Source organism: Salmo salar, chromosome ssa22, assembly GCF_905237065.1.
Source record: "Salmo salar chromosome ssa22, Ssal_v3.1, whole genome shotgun sequence".
Taxonomy (NCBI): domain Eukaryota; kingdom Metazoa; phylum Chordata; class Actinopteri; order Salmoniformes; family Salmonidae; genus Salmo; species Salmo salar.
This window is the reverse complement of record NC_059463.1, coordinates 32,040,195-32,059,130: the sequence shown is the minus strand read 5'-3', so window position 1 is coordinate 32,059,130 and position 18,936 is coordinate 32,040,195. Positions and strand designations below refer to the sequence as shown.

The 18,936-nt window shown below is 43.1% G+C and overlaps 1 protein-coding gene across 6 annotated transcripts in view; it reads right to left on the bottom strand.

Moving 5' to 3' along the window:
• The window catches only part of LOC106583170 (sodium channel protein type 8 subunit alpha), a 118,558-nt gene that overhangs the window by 16,367 nt on the left and 83,255 nt on the right, over window positions 1–18,936 (bottom strand). For 5 of the 6 annotated variants that reach the window (XM_045705343.1, XM_014167047.2, XM_045705344.1 and 2 more), the window contains 7 exons: window positions 7,466–7,639; window positions 6,876–7,232; window positions 6,281–6,442; window positions 5,817–6,110; window positions 2,447–2,564; window positions 1,988–2,142; window positions 945–1,118 (listed from right to left, as the gene is read on the bottom strand). In XM_045705343.1, coding sequence (XP_045561299.1) covers window positions 945–1,118; window positions 1,988–2,142; window positions 2,447–2,564; window positions 5,817–6,110; window positions 6,281–6,442; window positions 6,876–7,232; window positions 7,466–7,639 — 1,434 coding nt within the window. The remainder of the gene's footprint in view (window positions 1–944; window positions 1,119–1,987; window positions 2,143–2,446; window positions 2,565–5,816; window positions 6,111–6,280; window positions 6,443–6,875; window positions 7,233–7,465; window positions 7,640–18,936) is intronic. The other variant, XM_014167045.2, reaches the window with a different exon arrangement.

Genomic DNA, 18,936 nt, shown 5'->3' with positions numbered 1-18,936 from the left:
AAGCAGAGGTCATCATTCATGGAGTCTATGAAGGAAAAAAAGTGGTAAGCAAGTTAGGTCCAAAAAACAGATTTTCAACAAGTAAAATGAATGTATTGTGTTAGAGGTTTCATGATGCTTGTATCTAAACCAAAGTAAATCATTTTAAGATTGTTCTATAAATCAGTTGGGGTCTCTTTAAGCTAGCATGAAAGTGCATCCTTGTAGCTGTGTGGCCTAATATAGTCAAAATGTTTGCCTTGAGGTAAGTTGAGCCAATGGCCATGGGGTAAGTTGAGCAAATTGAAATGTTTTCTTCCCAGGCGTAATGCAAGGCATTATCGCTGGGATATGACGTAACAACAGGGCCTGGTCTATGTTAAATGTGTTTTCAAAAATGGTTTGTTAGGTGTTAAGCCAGTGGTAAAAGATGCTTAAACGGATTATAAAAACAAAAAAGCGATTATGATTGTGTTGAATTGTGTTTGGGAAATAAAGAGAGACATGGTTTTTAAAAAAGGCGGCTTAACTTACCCCACTCTCCTGTGCAGGGTTTTGCTATGCCGGCTAAATGGTCTATGTCAATAGGCAATGATTTGATGTCCTGTTCATAACCTAGAATCTGTGATAAGTGCTCAATGGCCACACTGCAGCATCATCATTTGAGATATTCAAGTCCCTTATTATCAAAATCTTCTCAGATCAGGAACAAATAGTAATCTAGTTACAGCTACAGTATGCTTGAAGGGAAACAGCATCCAGCATGGGAGGAGGACACTAAAGCTCATCATCTCTTACAGAGAGAGAGAAGAGCAAGAAACAACAGATAGCCAGAGAAGAAGAACATGAAAAAGACAAAGCAAGAGAGATACAAATATATTGAAAGCGAGACCAACACAAAAGAAGAGGGGGAAAATCCTAAGAGGGGGCAGGAAGTAACAGAGTCTGTTGGAGAAGTTACTTACATCCACAATGAAGAAGTCCAGCCAACACCAGGCGTTAGTGAAGTACTTGACCCAACCATAGGCCACCCATTTGAGCACCATCTCCAGGATGAAGATATAGGTGAACACGCTGTCGGCGTACTCTAGGATAATCTTGATGGTCTTCCTCTTATTTATGTACACATCCTCAAAGGCCTGGGGGAGGGAACAGAAAACCAGCATGTTAACACTGACGTGACTGGACGTCTTGTTTTAGGATTATGCCTCTGAGTTTTTCCTGGCCATATAAAAAACTCCTGACCCTTTCTATGGTTAAAGGTGTTTTAGCTGGTTTTGACGTTTGCTTTTCCAGTTGAAATATGAATTATCCAAAAAATGATATAATGTTAAAGGTGCAATGGGGAACATTAGCAAATATCATCCTTTCGCAGTCCTCCAAAAAGTGTTACATTGGCTTTTTTATATACAGTAATTTTTTCTCTACAGAAATTTTACTTACTGATTGTGTCTTTAATGTCTTGGGATTCAACTGTGCTAAAGTTGATACTGCCCTACGTTCATGGCAAATTTTGTGAATGTGTATTTAGAATTCTCTCTGCTACAACAATGTATTGAATCCTCTTAAAATGTGTGGTGTTTACATAGTGCCCACAGCAGTGAAAGAGGAGGTAGTCTGTATGTGATGGAACAGGCTTTCTCTGTACTGTAGGGTTAATAGTCCCCTCAGACCCACTATCCTGTAGGATATATCCCTCTGTCCATTCCTGAACACGTAAGTGTTCTGAATCACCATTTGGCTACAGTCTCCCAGAAAGCTGCAACCTAACCTGGATTCCTTAAGTTAAAAGGCTGGTGTATTACAGCACTGTGTTGCCCATTAACAACAGTCGCAGAAGAAAGGAAAAAGTAATGATCTCGCTAAGACTTACACTTTGCAAGAAGGGGGAATAAAATATTTCTTGATTTAATTACTACATTTCAGTACATTCTGTCAGAACTGATATAGTTTCTGTAAGACAGTACGTAATGGTGTGGTATGAGGTGACCTGTGTGTGCCTTCATACCAATGCCCCGCTACTGAGCAGGATCATGAAGATGATGACAGTCTCAAACCAGTTGTGCTCCACGATCAGGTAGCTCGTCTTCCTCAGGAACCACCAGTGCTTCCCCCAGCCATGGTCGATGGGCAAGTACAAAAACGTATACTTGGCAACACATTCTGGAAAAGAGGGCGCGACACACACACACACACACACACACACACACACACACACACACACACACACACACACACACACACACACACACAGTTACTGATACAGATGAATACGTTTAGGGCATGTACACTTAATTGACTACACACGCACACAAAATGCCCTCATTATGACATACAGACTGGAGATGAGGACAGACACTCACAGACCCACACTTGGCATGGCTTAAATTGATATCAGTTAGCATAAATGAAATGCTAAGTGCTATTGTGGCTAGACTGAAGCATGTGTCTGTGGATTCTTAGTTACCATCTGTCCAGCAGGCGTCTGGGTCCAGGAACTCCTCCACAACCTCCACCACCACCACCTCTTCCACGTCAAGCTTGATGTCTATGGTGCTGCCCTCCGAAGAGCTGGTGTCATCAAGCTGAGACAGACAACAGAAGAGATAAAGGAGAGGAGGAACCTCACATTAAATTCCTAACATCACTGAACATTCAGTGGTGTTATGAGCTAGTATGTACAAAGATACTGCATAGTGGTACCCACTGCCTACAAAAGCATCCACTAGTCACCCGCTCACCCTTTCTGTGGATACAGCACATCATAGGCATCATGATTTAAAGGCAACGTAACCTAACCAGGAAAAACTGTGTCGCAGTTGTAGGTTAGATGTTACATGTTGTCTGCATGTTTAACACATTCTCTTGCATTCCAACCATGGAGTTGTGGGTAACCTTGTCTATTTGCCCCGACATGAGTATTATTAGCAACATTAACTAGCTAGCTAGTCATTAATCTTGGCTGCTGATTGATTACATTAATAGGGCTGGTCACTGATAAATATGCATTTGCAGATATGACAGTGACGCATGATTTGTTGCTCTTTATGCAAATAGACTACAGCAGTAGATCCAGTGGTAAAAACTTTTACTCGACGCACAGGACATAAACATATGACACTCAAGAGAGGAATTGATATGATAAACATGTTAATTAAAGGGAGGTGGGGGAAGGATTGCCTTAACATATTATGCCTGGGCTTTTAAATTCATGTATAATTCATTGTAATGATGCTGGACTGTTGTGTCTGTGAGTTACAAAATGACCACAATTACCAAAGCATTATTTGATCTGATTACAGAGAAACGGTTATGGAGAGAGGATTCAACATATAGGCCTAAAATGTAAATGTATTGAGGCTGATCTCGACCATCTAGGAAGAAACATTTAAACAGACATACAGTATATGCCTGGTCTAGCCAACCTAATAAATCATCTCACAGCTGAACGATATCTTAAGGTGAACCAGGACACACAAGCATTCACGCACATACGCACACCCACAGAGCCAATCCAATTCAGGAAGAATGACGCTGCACTTTAGAATCCTGAATCTTCAGCAGAAGGACTGTGCTCCTCTCTCTCACACACACTCTCCCCCCCTTCTCTCTCTAACACAAACAGCCAGACAGATCCCTGATTGGCTGACAGGGGCTCTGTGTCCATCCAAGCGTTGCAGGGCTGGGCTGTCACTGGCTTAGCTGCAAGATAGCCTGCCGTGTGGTTGGTGGAGACAGGGAGCGAAGCAGACTGGGGATCTGGTACAGGTATTGGAGCTGCTGCATGCCTTCCCCCTGCAAACCAGGTCAAGGTGACCCAAGCATCAGAGCTCCCCAACATATCCACATACTGTACAAGTGAGGAGGACCTTTCCCACACGTTCACAGACACAAAGCCGTGTTCGTCTGTCTGACTGTCAGTCTGCAGAGTCAGTGGTACTGCCATGTCTAAACAAATGTTCTGAAACGTCAGGCCATCTGACGGTCTCCTGTGTTCACCCCTTTGTGTTCACTGCTCAATCCAGTGTTGATGAGTGGATAAAAAGACACACATTGCACACACACACACACACACACACACACACACACACACACACACACACACACACACACACACACATGCACTCTAAGCCATTACATCATCTACTACAGTACATTGACTGCAATCTCAAGAGCCTCGGCATGTATTTGGCTACTCTGCAAAGCATCATGCTACATTTATAACTAGAAAAGGTACATTTCCTAAAGAAAATTTGAGCGATTGCATCAGCTATTTAACAGTAGTGGTCTTACTGAAGCAAGCACATTAATTAAAAGGAATATGCTGGATAGCAATAGTGGTTAGTAGAGGGAGCAAGCACACTAATGAGCTTGAGGCATGAGGTTTTGCTATAAGGAATAAATATTTGCTGGGATTCATTTGTTTTCTGAAGTTTAACTATTTCTAGGAAGATGCGCAGGTGAAAGTAAGCACTTTGTTGACACACCTAGCTAAATCCTATTTAGTCACAAAGTCAGTCTTTCTCATCATTGGCATATTGTAGCTTGTATTAGCTAACAAACGTAGCTATACATTACCGTCAAAGTCAGTCATAGAAATAGAATTCCTAGAATGGACATCCCTATTCAAGTCAATGGGTCGGTGATGGTAGACCGGCGGCCATTTTGAGTGTACCCATGATCAAAAAATAAAGCTGGAAGTATAGCATTCAATTTGTGCTTTATTCACAGTCAACACAATTGACATTACAAAGCCACATCATCATTTGAATGAACATTCCATGTTAACGTAGCAATTCAGCATACCATGTCAGCCATATTGAGTGTACCCATGAGGGGGAAGTCAAAATGCCATGGCCCAGGGGGCTATGCCACTTCTAGGAATTCTATTTATATGATTACAGTCTCATCATTGACTTATTGTAGCTTGCATTTGCTAACAAAACATATACATTACCTCCTTCTGCTCATCAGGAGAGTTGGTGGCGGATAAAGGCAAACACATTAGCCACGGTTCAACTTGTGAAAGACTATGCGATTACTAAAATAGCTGTATCTGTTGATCGGTATAAGCTATTACTGTTCTGATTTCTGATTTGAGTTACAGATTTGTTTGCATTTGTTTCAGTAGCTAGCTATCTAGGTTTGAAAAATACATTCTGTTAGTTGTGCAGTTAGCTAACTAACTAGTTGGTTTAGCTATGAAACATGTTAAGTTAGGTGAAGTTTAGCTAAATCAAAAAGGGTCTCTACAGAAAGAGGCATTTCTAACGACCATTCCAATACAAACCCCTGATCACGCTAGCTAGCAGTGTTATGGCCACCAAGCTAGCTACGAAGCAACACGTTTTCACCTCAAGTTAACGAGCTGCACCAAACTGTACTTGTGCAGTATAGCACTCCTTGAAATAAAGTTGTTTTTAAGAAATATGAATGTGTGTCAGTTTGTCACTTTTGCAGTTATGTAGTGATGACATATTCAACTACTCGAAGCTAGCTAATTTATTTAGATTCTGTGAAAACCGACAAGCAACTTCTAAGAAGTCAGAAGTATGAGCAATCTTAGAGGAGTGGATGGTAACACATCACACCGATTCACAGAGAATGATGAAACCACTTTATCTGATAAAGTCACAACTTATCCTAAATCTCCAACAGAGCTTCGTCAAAGCTTCCACCCAACCAAGCACCCAAAACACCCCTCGCCCTTTTCTAATGAACCACCTTCCTCAACCACCCACCTCCCCCTTATATAACCCTATGCCCCGCCCAAAAGTATACGTTTCTAGATTTAAATAACATAGAAAGAATATATCACCCCATCACTCCATACTTACGTCTTTGCTGTTCTCCGCGTCTGACTCGCTGCTGAAGTCCTCAGTGTTGAGGTTATCGAAGTCTGACTCCCCGACCGCAATGGGAACGCACACGGTTAGGTTGGGATTGTGGATGAAGGACATGTGGTCCTCGTCGATCATGTACTTGCCCACGCTGCTGCCTATGCCGCTGGTAGTGCCGTTGATGTAGTCCAACTCGCGGTTGATGTCTATGCCCTTCTGGTTTGCGATGCAGTTAAGCTTCTCGTCAAACTCATCAAGAGGCTTCTGCTCGTCCTCTGCTTCTTCCTCCTCCTCGCAATCAGAAATATATTTAAAAATCAGTCAGGACAAAACTACTGGCATTCAACTATATTGTGACAGGGGTTTGTCTTGGTGTAAAAACAACCCAGAAACAATTCAACAATGACATCAGAGTGATGTCATACATAACAGAAAATAGAGGACATGACATCACAGCGTACCTTCTTCATAACCTCGGCTACAAAGACCTTGGCCCAGGCAATCCCCGTCTTTATTCGACCGACAGCTATTTGCAGGTTGTTCTGTTCTCCGTCATCGTCCGAGGGTGCCAGGTTGTCTGCACTGAACGAGCTCAGCAACAAGGCAAGGAACAGGTTCAACACCTGGGGAGAGGGCCGTGCATAGACAGAAGGTCTAAGCAGATGTGTCACTAACCGCTAACTTTCTGACATCAGGCTTAACCAGACCAAAATGCTAATGCTCAAACCATATTTATTGGATGAGTTACATGTGGATGCAGAAATGCTACTTACTTCCAATTCACTAAGTAAAGAGAGGACTGATCTCCAAAAAGTAGGGTATGCAAGAAACTGCTACTCAAATATGGATAATTCAAGGAAAAGGCTATGAGGACACAACTGACGCCCAAACCGATATTTCATTTCAGAATTGTATAAAATTAGGTTAGGGTCAGGGTTAAGGGTTTGCTTAAGGTTAGGGTTAAGGTAAGGGTCAATTTTAGTTTTTTGCTAGTCGGTTTAAGTGTCAGCTGTGTCCTTATAGTCTCTCCCATATTTCAAAGGTTGTTTTTCTTACCACCAAGTTGCCTATGACCATGACCATCAAGAAGACGATCATGCACATGTTCTGGCCGGCCACCTCCATGCAATCCCACATGGACTCGATCCACTCCCCACACAGAACTCGAAACACCATGAGAAATGAGTGAAAGAAGTCGTTCATGTGCCAACGAGGAAGCTTACAGCTTATAGCGATCTTACAAACACAGTCCTTGTAGTTCTTTCCAAACAGTTGCATGCCCACCACGGCGAAGATGAAGACGATAAGGGCCAGCACCAAGGTCAAGTTTCCCAGGGCTCCCACAGAAGAGTGAATGATTTTGATCAGCATGTTGAGTGTGGGCCACGACTTGGCCAGCTTGAACACTCTCAGCTAGACAAGAGACAGAGGGGGAGGGAGGGGAGGAGAAACAGAATTGAATGAGCGGGGGGTTATGTTTCAATACATGTTGATCATATTGTATGAGTATTTGGGCATTAGTCATGTCATGCTAACTCTGCTGCAGAGTGAACCCTTTCCCCCACCTGCTGTGAATTGTCTGGACATCAGGGCCATAGGGTTCTCAATATGGTCCCTCATTCCAATCCACACCTTTTCTTACTCACCAATCGGAATGACCTGAGCACAGACAGACCCTCAATGTCAGCCAATACCAGCTCGACTAAACTGAGGGTCACGATGAAGCTGTCAAAACAATTCCAGCCCTCCTGGAAGTAGTAGTATGGATCCATGGCAGCAAGCTTGGCAAACATCTCACCAGCAAAGATACCAGTGAAAACCTGTGAGTGCAAAGAGAGAAAAAGGTTAACAGTCTGATCCTAGGGTCAAGCTGCTAGTGTAGGACACAGGGTCGGGGTCAACCCCACTTCAATTCAGGAGATTCATTGAAATTCAATTCAAGGATCGAAGGTGCAATTTACACTGTAAAGGGGTTGCCATGAATTTGACAGGAACTTACAGGCAGCTAGTGGCAAGTAAGTACAGTAACCAATGACACAGCATTATTCTGTAAAGAAAAGGTAAAACGTTATTGGAAATATAAACAATTAAATTGATGGGAGATTGTTTTTAGTTTTTATTTTACTGTAATTGCATGCACTGTAAAAAGCCAACTTAACCAATGGCTTAATCAGCATTATTATGTGAGTTACGTGGACTTTAAAAGGACGAGGATTTGAGCTTATGTGCAAGAATCAAATCAAAGTTTATTGGTTGCATACACAGATTAGCAGGTGTTATAGCAGGTGCAGAGAAATTGTTATGTTACGAGCTCCTAAAAATGCAGTAAAACGTCAAACAATTCAAATGTAAAAAAAAAAGTAAAAAAAGACAAGAACGTCGGGACGATTCTGATTAACAACCCAAATAGCACTGTAGCAGTAATCAATTGCAATCTATACTTACAGTTGAAGTCGGAAGTTTACATACACTTAGGTTGGAGTCATTAAAACTCACTTTTCAACCACAACTATAGTTTTGGCAAGTCGGTTAAACATCTACTTTGTGCATGACACAAGTCATTTTTCCAACAATTGTTTACAAAGAGATTATTTCACTTATAATTTACTGTATCACAATTCCAGTGGGTCAGAAGTTTACATACACTAAGTTGACTGTGCCTTTAAACAGCTTGGGAAGTCCAGAAAATTAATTCATGGCTTAGAAGCGTCTGATAGGCTAATTGACATCATTTGAGTCAATTAGAGGTGTAAGGGCCTCCCTTCAAACTCAGTGACTCTTTGCTTGACATCATGGGAAAATCTAAAGAAATAGGCCAAGACCTCAGAAAATGTTTTTGGAGACCTCCACAAGTCTGGTTCATCCTTTGGAGCAATTTCCAAATGCCTTAAGGTACCACGTTCATCTGTACAAACAATAGTACGCAAGTATAAACACCATGGGACCACGCAGTCATCATACCGCTCAGGAAGGAGACGCGTTCTGTCTCCTAGAGATGAACGTACTTTGGTGCGAAAAGTGCAAATCAATCCCAGAACAACAGCAAAGGACCTTGTGAAGATGCTGGAGGAAACAGGTACAAAAGTATCTATATCCACAGTAAAACAAGTCCTATATCGACATAACCTGAAAGGCCGCTCAGCAAGGAAGAAGCCACTGCTCCAAAACCGCATAAAAAAGCCAGACTACGGTTTGCAACTGCACATGCGGACAAAGATCAAACCTTTTGGACAAATGTCCTCTGGTCTGATGAAACAAAAATAGAACTGTTTGGCCATAATGACCATCATTATGTTTGGAGGAAATAGGAGGAGGCTTGCAAGCTGAAGAACACCATCCCAACCTTGAAGCACGGGGGTGGCAGCATCATGTTGTGGGGGTGCTTTGCTGCAGGAGCGACTGGTGCACCTCACAAAATAGATGGCATCATGAGGGAGGGAAAATTATGTGGATATATTGAAGCAACAACTCAAGACATCAGTCAGGAAGTTAAAGCTTGGTTGCAAATGGGTCTTCCAAATGGACAATGACCCCAAGCATACTTCCAAAGTTGTGGCAAAATGGCCTAAGGACAACAAAGTCAAGGTATTGGAGTGGCCATCACAAAGCCCTGACCAGAATCCCATAGAAAATTTGTGGGCAGAACTGAAAAAGCATGTGCGAGCAAGGAGGCCTACAAACCTGACTCAGTTACACCAGCTCTGTCAGGAGGAATGGGCAAAAATTCACTCAACCTATTCTGGAAAGCTTGTGGAAGGCTGCCCGAAACGTTTGACCCAAGTTAAACAATTTAAAGGCAATGCTACCAAATACTAATTGAGTGTATGTAAACTTCTGACCCACTGGGAATGTGATGAAAGAAATAAAAGCTCAAATTAATCACTCTCTACTATTATTCTGACATTTCACATTCTTAAAATAAAGTGGTGATCCTAACTGACCTAAGACAGGGAATTTTTACTCTGATTAAATGTCAGGAATTGTGAAAAACTGAGTTTAAATGTATTTGGCTAAGGTGTATGTAAACTTCCGACTTCAACTGTATGTATAGGGCTGCAGGTAGCCTAGCTTTTAAAGTGCATTGGCCTAGTAACTGATGATCATTGACTGGTTGATTAATCGTATGTTACGCAAACATAAATAACATACCTTTTTCTAAACTAATCCAATTTATTGCACCATTACAGAGATGGCAGTTCCAATTTATATGATTTAGGTAGTCTCAATAATCCAACCTTCCCTACACTGGCAGTCATTCTCAATAGTTGCGGGTGATTAAAAGCTTGCTTCTCTTCATTACTGACATGCCTGTGTGCTGAAGATTTTCTGGGGTTGTGTCCCTCTCTACCCTCTTTTCTCACTATCTTTTTCTTTGGACCAGGAGACAGCAACAGTAACAGCGGCGTGACCACGGCTGGCGCTGCCTCCTTGGTCCAGCGGACTAAGCCGGTACCAGAATGACTGAAGGAAAAGGACCACGGTCCGACCTGACTCCACAGAACGACCTGGACCAGCTGCCCGTAGAGGAGACAATGGACTGCAGGCCTTGAGTTGAGTAGAGCGCTGCCGCGGCGAGCCGTACTCCCTCTACCCTTGGCATGCAGCCCTCCTCCCCTGTCTTTTTCTCCATTTGCTCTCCTCAGGCCACCACTGACCAGACCAGGACCAGCTGACCACCAACCACCCAGAGTAGTTCACAAGAAAGAGAGACCAGACCAGACCATAGAACACCACCACATCCAGGGAGCAGAGGAAGGAACCCCTTAAAGATACCAACCTACGCCTGGAGCGAGCAGACCACAGGTGAGTGCCTCCATTGACCTCCAGGTCACAGCCTTTCTGGTGTGTTTGCTCACTCTGAGGTTGTCCTTCCTCCCCATGCAGGAACGTAGTAGACCCAGGACCAGACTAGACAACACTAAGACCAGAACCAGCACCCTTCCAACCCTCCTCTTCCAAATACCCGCCCCCCTCCCACTCCCAACTGAAGATGACCAGAATGAACCCAGGAGCGATGCTTTGCAACATTGCGGTAAGGCTCACGCTAAAACCCAGGAAGGAGGCTGCCGAAGATGGAGCCGCCAATCACCAGGGAGCAGCAGGAACAGCAAGAACAGCAACAATAACCGCCAGACCAGACCAGACCCACCTGGAATTCAGCAGGGCAGTTCTCCAGAGAGGTGTGGGCTTTGTGAAATCCGACCTAAACTGCCTGGAAAAGCCCCCAGGGCCACAAGAAGCCATTGAAGTTAGTTAAAAAAAATGTTGGTCAGTACATAGAGCTAACAAAGATAAATTCACTGTAATTCCACTTTCAGACACAGAATCAAAAGTTAGTCATAGTCCAATTCCATAACGAAAGCATCCAAGAGTATGACATAGAAGTTTGGTTACACCACTTCGCCACCCTCAAGTCAGCGGCTAGGGGGTCCTAGACAAAGACGACGTCTGGACTGGGGCCATTGGTTCAGTTGAGACCGGAGTGGGCGGAGTCCAAAACCTCCCCTGTACCATCAAATTGGGGAACAACAGGGGCTCCGTCCACTACTACAGCATGCCCCAACTGTGCAGCCAGCACAACCATAATCTGAGGAAACTGTAAAGGAGATCATCCCATCTCAGACTGTACTTCCACACGACCCTGTAACCTCTGCGGGAAAGAGGGACACTCCTTTAGAACCTTCCCCAATTCATACGCCAGCAGGTAAAAGGCCAACACCACCAACAACCCCCCATCACCAAGTAATAACGATGAAGACCCATATTCAGACAACCCCACAGACATCCAACCCCACAGCCCCCACCCCTTCACCCCTTCCATCCCCCCTCATCCCACCAGTGGCGGTTCTAGACCATTTCAACTGGGGGGGGCCAAGCTGGGGCCAGTTGTACTGTTAGAGGGGCCAGTTACATTAGACGTCATTGTTGTCATATCGTTTTGCATGTGTTACGATACTGTTGTGTTCCGCCTAAAGCCGTCCCTCTAGAAAATGTGTGGGTTAAATTAGTGTTCCGTGTTGCCACTGATGTAAAAAAAAGAACAATAGCAAACATTTGTTATGTAAAAATCTCCAGATCTTGGGTCTCCATGTGTGTCTGCTTGCTCCTCAGGTTGTCCTTCCTCCCCGCTGCAGATCCAACCAGTCCAGTTCCAGACCCTGCAACAGCACTATTCAAATACCCATACTACATACTATTAGTTAATTTTAGTATATTGTAAACAAACGGTTTCCTTTCAGTTGAGCGTACTAGCTCCCCGCCCGTCTACCGGAAGTTGATGCTGTTGCTATGCAACCTATAGTTAGACAAATTACTAGTTAGACATTTTACAACTTCGGGTGTGTTCTTAAATTCAATCTGGAGTACCAGAGTATGCTTGTAAATTCAGAGCATTCTCAGATTGTCTGTTAGTAAATTCAGAGCGTTCCGCTCTCGGAGCGCACACTGGACGCTCGGGTCGAGGAGTAGGGTTGATTTGAGCGTTCTGCCTTACAACGGCAGTCATGCTAACATTGGCTAGTTTGCTAGCTACTTCCAGACACAAACGAGAGAGACCACTCTGACCATTTTACTCGCCCTAGCATAGCTGGTTAGGCAGTTTTCATGTTATCCAGACCGTTGGTGACTATAACTGTGCTGCTGGCAACAATTTAATTACTCTTTTTTGCCAACGTTTACTGACATTGGCCATATTCAACCGGTGTTGAGCGCTTGTAAATTCATTATTCTGCACTCTGGTACACTCAGACAAGAGTGCTCTGAAATCGGAGTAGATAGCCAGAGCGAATTTACGAAAGGACCAGGTCGAGGAGTGTCCATTGAGAACGCACAACGACTATACTATAAGCTAAGAATGACGGGAATAATCAAGTCAATAAACGTTGAGTAGTTAGTTAGATAACCTATAGATAATATACTAGCAAGTTTGATGTATAAGTAGCCAACTAACGTTAGGTAGCTAGCTAACATACCGGTACATACTGCTGTAATGATATACTACGTGGTTCATAAGGACAGCATAGCTATCAAATTGTCAGCCAACATAACGTGTAAGGTAACTTATTTGAAAAGTCATTACTTTATTACATTGCTCAACATTTGTCATAATTAGTTAAAGCAATGAAATTGTATCCACTTTCATTGTACTTTGGCTGCATATTTTCCACCATTTCCTTCAAATCTGAAAACGATGAGAAGCCACACCCATTTCCTGAAGAATTGCATTATGGGCCCTAAAGTACAGAAATAGTGTCCTTTGTGTGTATACTTCATATTTTGGCGAATTTAGTACGATACCCGGAAACTTTTGGCATGCTAACTATATCCATACTATGACCAATAAGCATACGATATACTCAAATCACGTCACAAATAGTACGGTTAGTGTGGGTAGTATGAGTATTCGAACACAGCTCGAGTCTTGTTTTGAAGGTGTTTTTTTTATCTTTCTTTGTTGTTTTGTTGCCATTTCCCTTTTGATGTCCAGTGGATTTGATTTGCCTGCTATGATTTGATGACTTGATGTAATTGCTTATTATTTATTGAAATGTTGACTTTCTGAAATGATTGATAATCTTTTAACCTGATTGAAATTTGAATTATGTATGACTTATACATAGCCAAATAAAATGACCTAAAAGTTCAAATTGTCAGATAACCTCACTGGCTGGAACCCAATAGGAATTACACATCACTTTGCAGGCGAGCATAATGTGACTTGCAGGCTTGATGTGGCTTCTAAATCATGAGTTTCAGACCTGTGTTAGGGTGTAACTAGGGCCTCAAAGAAAGACCTTATAATGTGTGTACATTTTTGTTTTTAGAAAGAGTTACATTTTGAACTTAACATATTCACTTAGACACTCACTCTGTGAAAGCTACAGGACTGAAAGCCATTGAATACAACAACCATGTGTCCTCTGCTAACAAATATTCGATATCTCAAATTAATTTGATTAATTGAAACGTGTTTTTGCGCGATATTCCAAATGTCTGTATCACAAGAATTACGTTTCTTTATATTTTTTTGTTTTTATGAGCTTATCTGTCTGCTTGTTAACATCTTGTCTTTTCGGTTTTGTCTTCTTTGCTCTTTCTTTGCTGTGTGCACTGTGCACCTTCCCACTTGCACTCGGACACCAAGCCCCTCCCTCTGTCACTCACAGCAACAAAGATGAAAGATCACTTCTTCCTCTCTGACAAGAAGCAGTTTCAACTTGCTATTTGCATTTGAGGTTTGGTCCAACAGAATCAATAATATGGACAAACACATTGAGACATTATATTACTGTAATAAAGGAGAAGTTAACCTTTCTAAAGACACCTTTTTTATGTTTCAACTCCTCAAATTGTGCGAAGAGCAGACCCTACTAAAACGGGAGTATCAATGAACATTGATTCTGGAAAATGAATGCTCAGTTTCTGTTGCGCGCAGCATTGTGGTACCACAGACCACTATCAGCATTGTGGTACCACAGACCACTATCAGCATTGTGGTACCACAGACCACTATCAGCATTGTGGTACCACGGACCACTATCAGCATTGTGGTACCACGGACCACTATCAGCATTGTGGTACCACAGACCACTATCAGCATTGTGGTACCACGGACCACTATCAGCATTGTGGTACCACGGACCACTATCAGCATTGTGGTACCACGGACCACTATCAGCATTGTGGTACCACGGACCACTATCAGCATTTTAGAGACAAACTCTTATTCTAGCTGTCTAGTCTGTGTTTTATAAAAGTGCAATGAGAATAAAATAAGCAACTTGTTCTCATTCTGAGAAATAATTAATTTCAACATCTGAACAAAGTGGACAGGCTAGCGTGCTGTTCAAACAGTTGGAGACGGACAGAAGGGTGTGTTCATACCAATTCAACTGTTCGACCTTAGCTAGCAAATAGATCCAAGTTGGCTAGACTTTAAATATACTGCTCAAAAACATAAAGGGAACACTTAAACAACACAATGTAACTCCAAGTCAATCACACTTCTGTGAAATCAAACTGTCCACTTAGGAAGCAACACTGATTGACAATAAATTTCACATGCTGTTGTGCAAAGGGAATAGACAACAGGTGGAAATTATAGGCAATAAGCAAGACACCCCCAATAAAGGAGTGGTTCTGCAGGTGGAGACCACAGACCACTTCTCAGTTCCTATGCTTCCTGGCTGATGTTTTGGTCACTTTTGAATGCTGGCGGTGCTTTCACTCTAGTGGTAGCATGAGACGGAGTCTACAACCCACACAAGTGGCTCAGGTAGTGCAGCTCATCCAGGATGGCACAACAATGCGAGCTGTGGCAAGAAGGTTTGCTGTGTCTGTCAGCATAGTGTCCAGAGCATGGAGGCGCTACCAGGAGACAGGCCAGTACATCAGGAGACGTGGAGGAGGCCGTAGGAGGGCAACAACCCAGCAGCAGGACCGCTACCTCCACCTTTGTGCAAGGAGGAGCAGGAGGAGCACTGTCAGAGCCCTGCAAAATGACCTCCAGCAGGCCACAAATGTGCATGTGTCTGCTCAAACGGTCAGAAACAGACTCCATGAGGGTGGTATGAGGGCCCGACGTCCACAGGTGGGTTTGTGCTTACAGCCCAACACCGTGCAGGACGTTTGGCATTTGCCAGAGAACACCAAGATTGGCAAATTCGCCACTGGCGCCCTGTGCTCTTCACAGATGAAAGCAGGTTCACACTGAGCACGTGACAGACGTGACAGAGTCTGGAGACGCCGTGGAGAACGTTCTGCTGCCTGCAACATCATCCAGCATGACCAGTTTGGCGGTGGGTCAGTCATGGTGTGGTGTGGCATTTCTTTGGGGGGCCGCACAGCCCTCCATGTGCTCGCCAGAGGTAGCCTGACTGCCATTAGGTACCGAGATGAGATCCTCAGACCCCTTGTGAGACCATATGCTAGTGCGGTTGGCCCTGGGTTCCTCCTAATGCAAGACAATGCTAGACCTCATGTGGCTGGAGTGTGTCAGCAGTTCCTGCAAGAGGAAGGCATTGATGCTATGGACTGGCTCGCCCGTTCCCCAGACCTGAATCCAATTGAGCACATCTGGGACATCATGTCTCGCTCCATCCACCAACGCCACATTGCACCACAGACTGTCCAGGATTTGGCAGATGCTTTAGTCCAGGTCTGGGAGGAGATCCCTCAGGAGACCATCCGCCACCTCATCAGGAGCATGCCCAGGCATTGTAGGGAGGTCATACAGGCACGTGGAGGCCACACACACTACTGAGCCTCATTTTGACTTGTTTTAAGGACATTACATCAAAGTTGGATCAGCCTGTAGTGTGGTTTTCCACTTTAATTTTGAGTGTGACTCCAAATCCAGACCTCCATGGGTTGATAAATTGGATTTCCATTGATTATTTTTGTGTGATTTTGTTGTCAGCACATTCAACTATGTAAAGAAAAAAGTATTTAATAAGATTATTTATTTCATTCAGATCTAGGATGTGTTGTTTACGTGTTCCCTTTATTTTTTTGAGCAGTGTATAAAGATTAGTTGGCTACTGACTAGCAATGTGGTTTTGTGCTTGAACGATTATTGCGAGACCTGTGTTAATTTTCTATAATGCCTGCTCCACTCGGGGCTCCCGAGTGGTGCAGCGGTCTAAGGCACTGCATCACAGTGCTAGAGGCGTCACTACAGACCCTGGTTCGATCCCGGGCTGTGTCACAACCAGCAGTGATCAGTGCGGCGCACAATTGGCCCAGCATCATCTGGGTTAGGGGAGGGTTTGGCCGGGGTAGGACGTCGTCATTGTAAATAAGAATTTGTTCTTAACTGACTTGCCTAGTTAATAAATAAAGGTTAAATAAAAAATTATTAGTGAATGTGCATTATGCATGGCTGTGGTTAAATTTGTAATCAAAAGGCCATTTTCATAGACAGACTTGAAAGGCAGATCAGTGATTATTGCAAAAAAGCATGTTAAACTATTTTGATAAAATAACTAAATTATTAGTGGGTCTTATGGTTGTAGAAGGCTTATATTTAGCCTAGGTAGAATTTCACAAGCCCTGAATTCATTACATTATTGCTGACTGTTTGAAATGCAGTGTATTTTCTCGTTAATTATACACAAAGCTCATTTAGAGAAAATATTGGAAAAAAGTTTGAAACGAATCGAGATAGGATTTTTAGGCCATATCGCCCAGCCCTCGTTCAGCTATATGCCCAATACTATTGCAGCTGGTTGCCTTACAATTGTACATTGTATCAATTTCAATGCTATTCTGTTGTGCAAACTCACAATCCTATTGCACTGGTTGCCTTACAACTACGTTGAATCAACATTTTTTTTTTTTACAGTGTGGGATTGGTGTAAGCAGGTTTGCTGCTAGGTAATTTGTTGTCTTTTATAGCACCATACAGGTTCCATTTAGAACCTTATGAGCATGGTTCTTTATAGAAACTTCAAAAAACAGTTCTATATAGTACCAAAACGGGATCAGCTATGGTTACAAGCCCAAAAAAATTGTATTTGGTACTACAGATGTCAGATCTTAATTTGACCAGTTTCGTCACAGAAGTAAAATAATACTGCAACAGGAGGATTTGATTATTTAAAAAAAATAAAGTGATAATTTCTTACAGAAAATTAAGTTTGGTAGGCTACAATAGGCTATAGTTTAGGTTTGAGATCTAGTGAAAGAAAAAGAACTGCGTGTTTTCAGTGAATTTATGCAGCTCAGGAAAATTATCTGCGACAACAGAGTGATCAAATTAAGATACTATATCTGTATATATATATAAAAAATGATAAGTGTGTAGTATATTATAACATATCATTCTGATAGAAACCACAAAATGTGTGCTCAAGATTTGTACCTGGGAGTTCTGATCTGTGCGTGCTATGCTGTGCTGCAGAACATGGAGGTTAAAATCATGGAGAACTTGTGATTTGTAGAAATTCCACTTAAATGCAGAAATTTAAGAGCGAAATGCAAAACAGATCTTGCTTGCGTGGCATTTTGTTTGATGTAGTGCTGATTAAAAATGTATTGGACTCTTAGTGCTGGTGGAGGTTGTCCTGGCAGGACAAGTTCATAGAGCAATGCCCCACCCACCCACCCACTACCGGTCAGGCAGGGAGGGTTGTATCATGCCATGTTGGTGGACCAATCATCACTGCAGAGAGCACTCAATGATTCATCCTGCACCACCCCTGACACCATGCCAACATCTGTGACCTCAAAGAAATAAATAAAAACATTTCCCATATCGCTGCTGACACCAGCCACAGAGATGGATAGACGATTGTAGTGGCCACAAGCCTGTATTAGCAAGGACAGCGCCATTGAGGACTTTCACTATTTTCAAGTAGTCAACTGGGTGGGACTTCCAACTTCATTGGCTGATCCCTACTGATGACCCGGTTGGAGTCATTTGACTTCTTCAAAATGGAGATAGCCTCAATGGCGCGGCCCATGCGCTCACAGAAGCTATAATTGGATAGATATAAGGTTGCAACCTCTATGACACCAGCCAATCTCACCCCTGACACCACGTCAATTCCTCTGACCTCACACGGACATGCTAGGGACTCTGGTACTGTACTGAGATATCTAAGAGCAAGTGGACACCACAGATACCCTCTCTAACCTCTCCTCACATTCACACACCAGCCTCAGACCTTACCAAGCAGTATGCTCCACTTAAAGTACAGATCGATCAGGTTACATTCAACTTTAATGTATCCCCCAACCAACCCTGCCATCCCCTGGACACACCCCTGTTCTGCCATGTTAGAACTGCTAAATCAGCAGGAAGAGATGGAGGAGAAAGGCGACTGAGGCAAACAAACAGAGAAGAAAATGGGGCAAGAGAGAGAGAGACAAAGTTAGGGGAGAGAAACGGAGATAGAGAGAGAGCCTGGGTGGTGAAAGAAGTGGAGCAAGCTGGTTGCTTTAAAATGGAGCTGAATGTTTTATGAATTCCCATCGAAGGGCAGAGTGTAGTGCGTGTATGAAAAGACCTAAGTTAAACCAGCAAAGAAGTGCTCTGAGAAACCTGTGCTACACTTCCATCATCACAGGATGGGCAGGGGAGTGTGAGACAGAGAGAGAGAGAGATACAAAGACACAT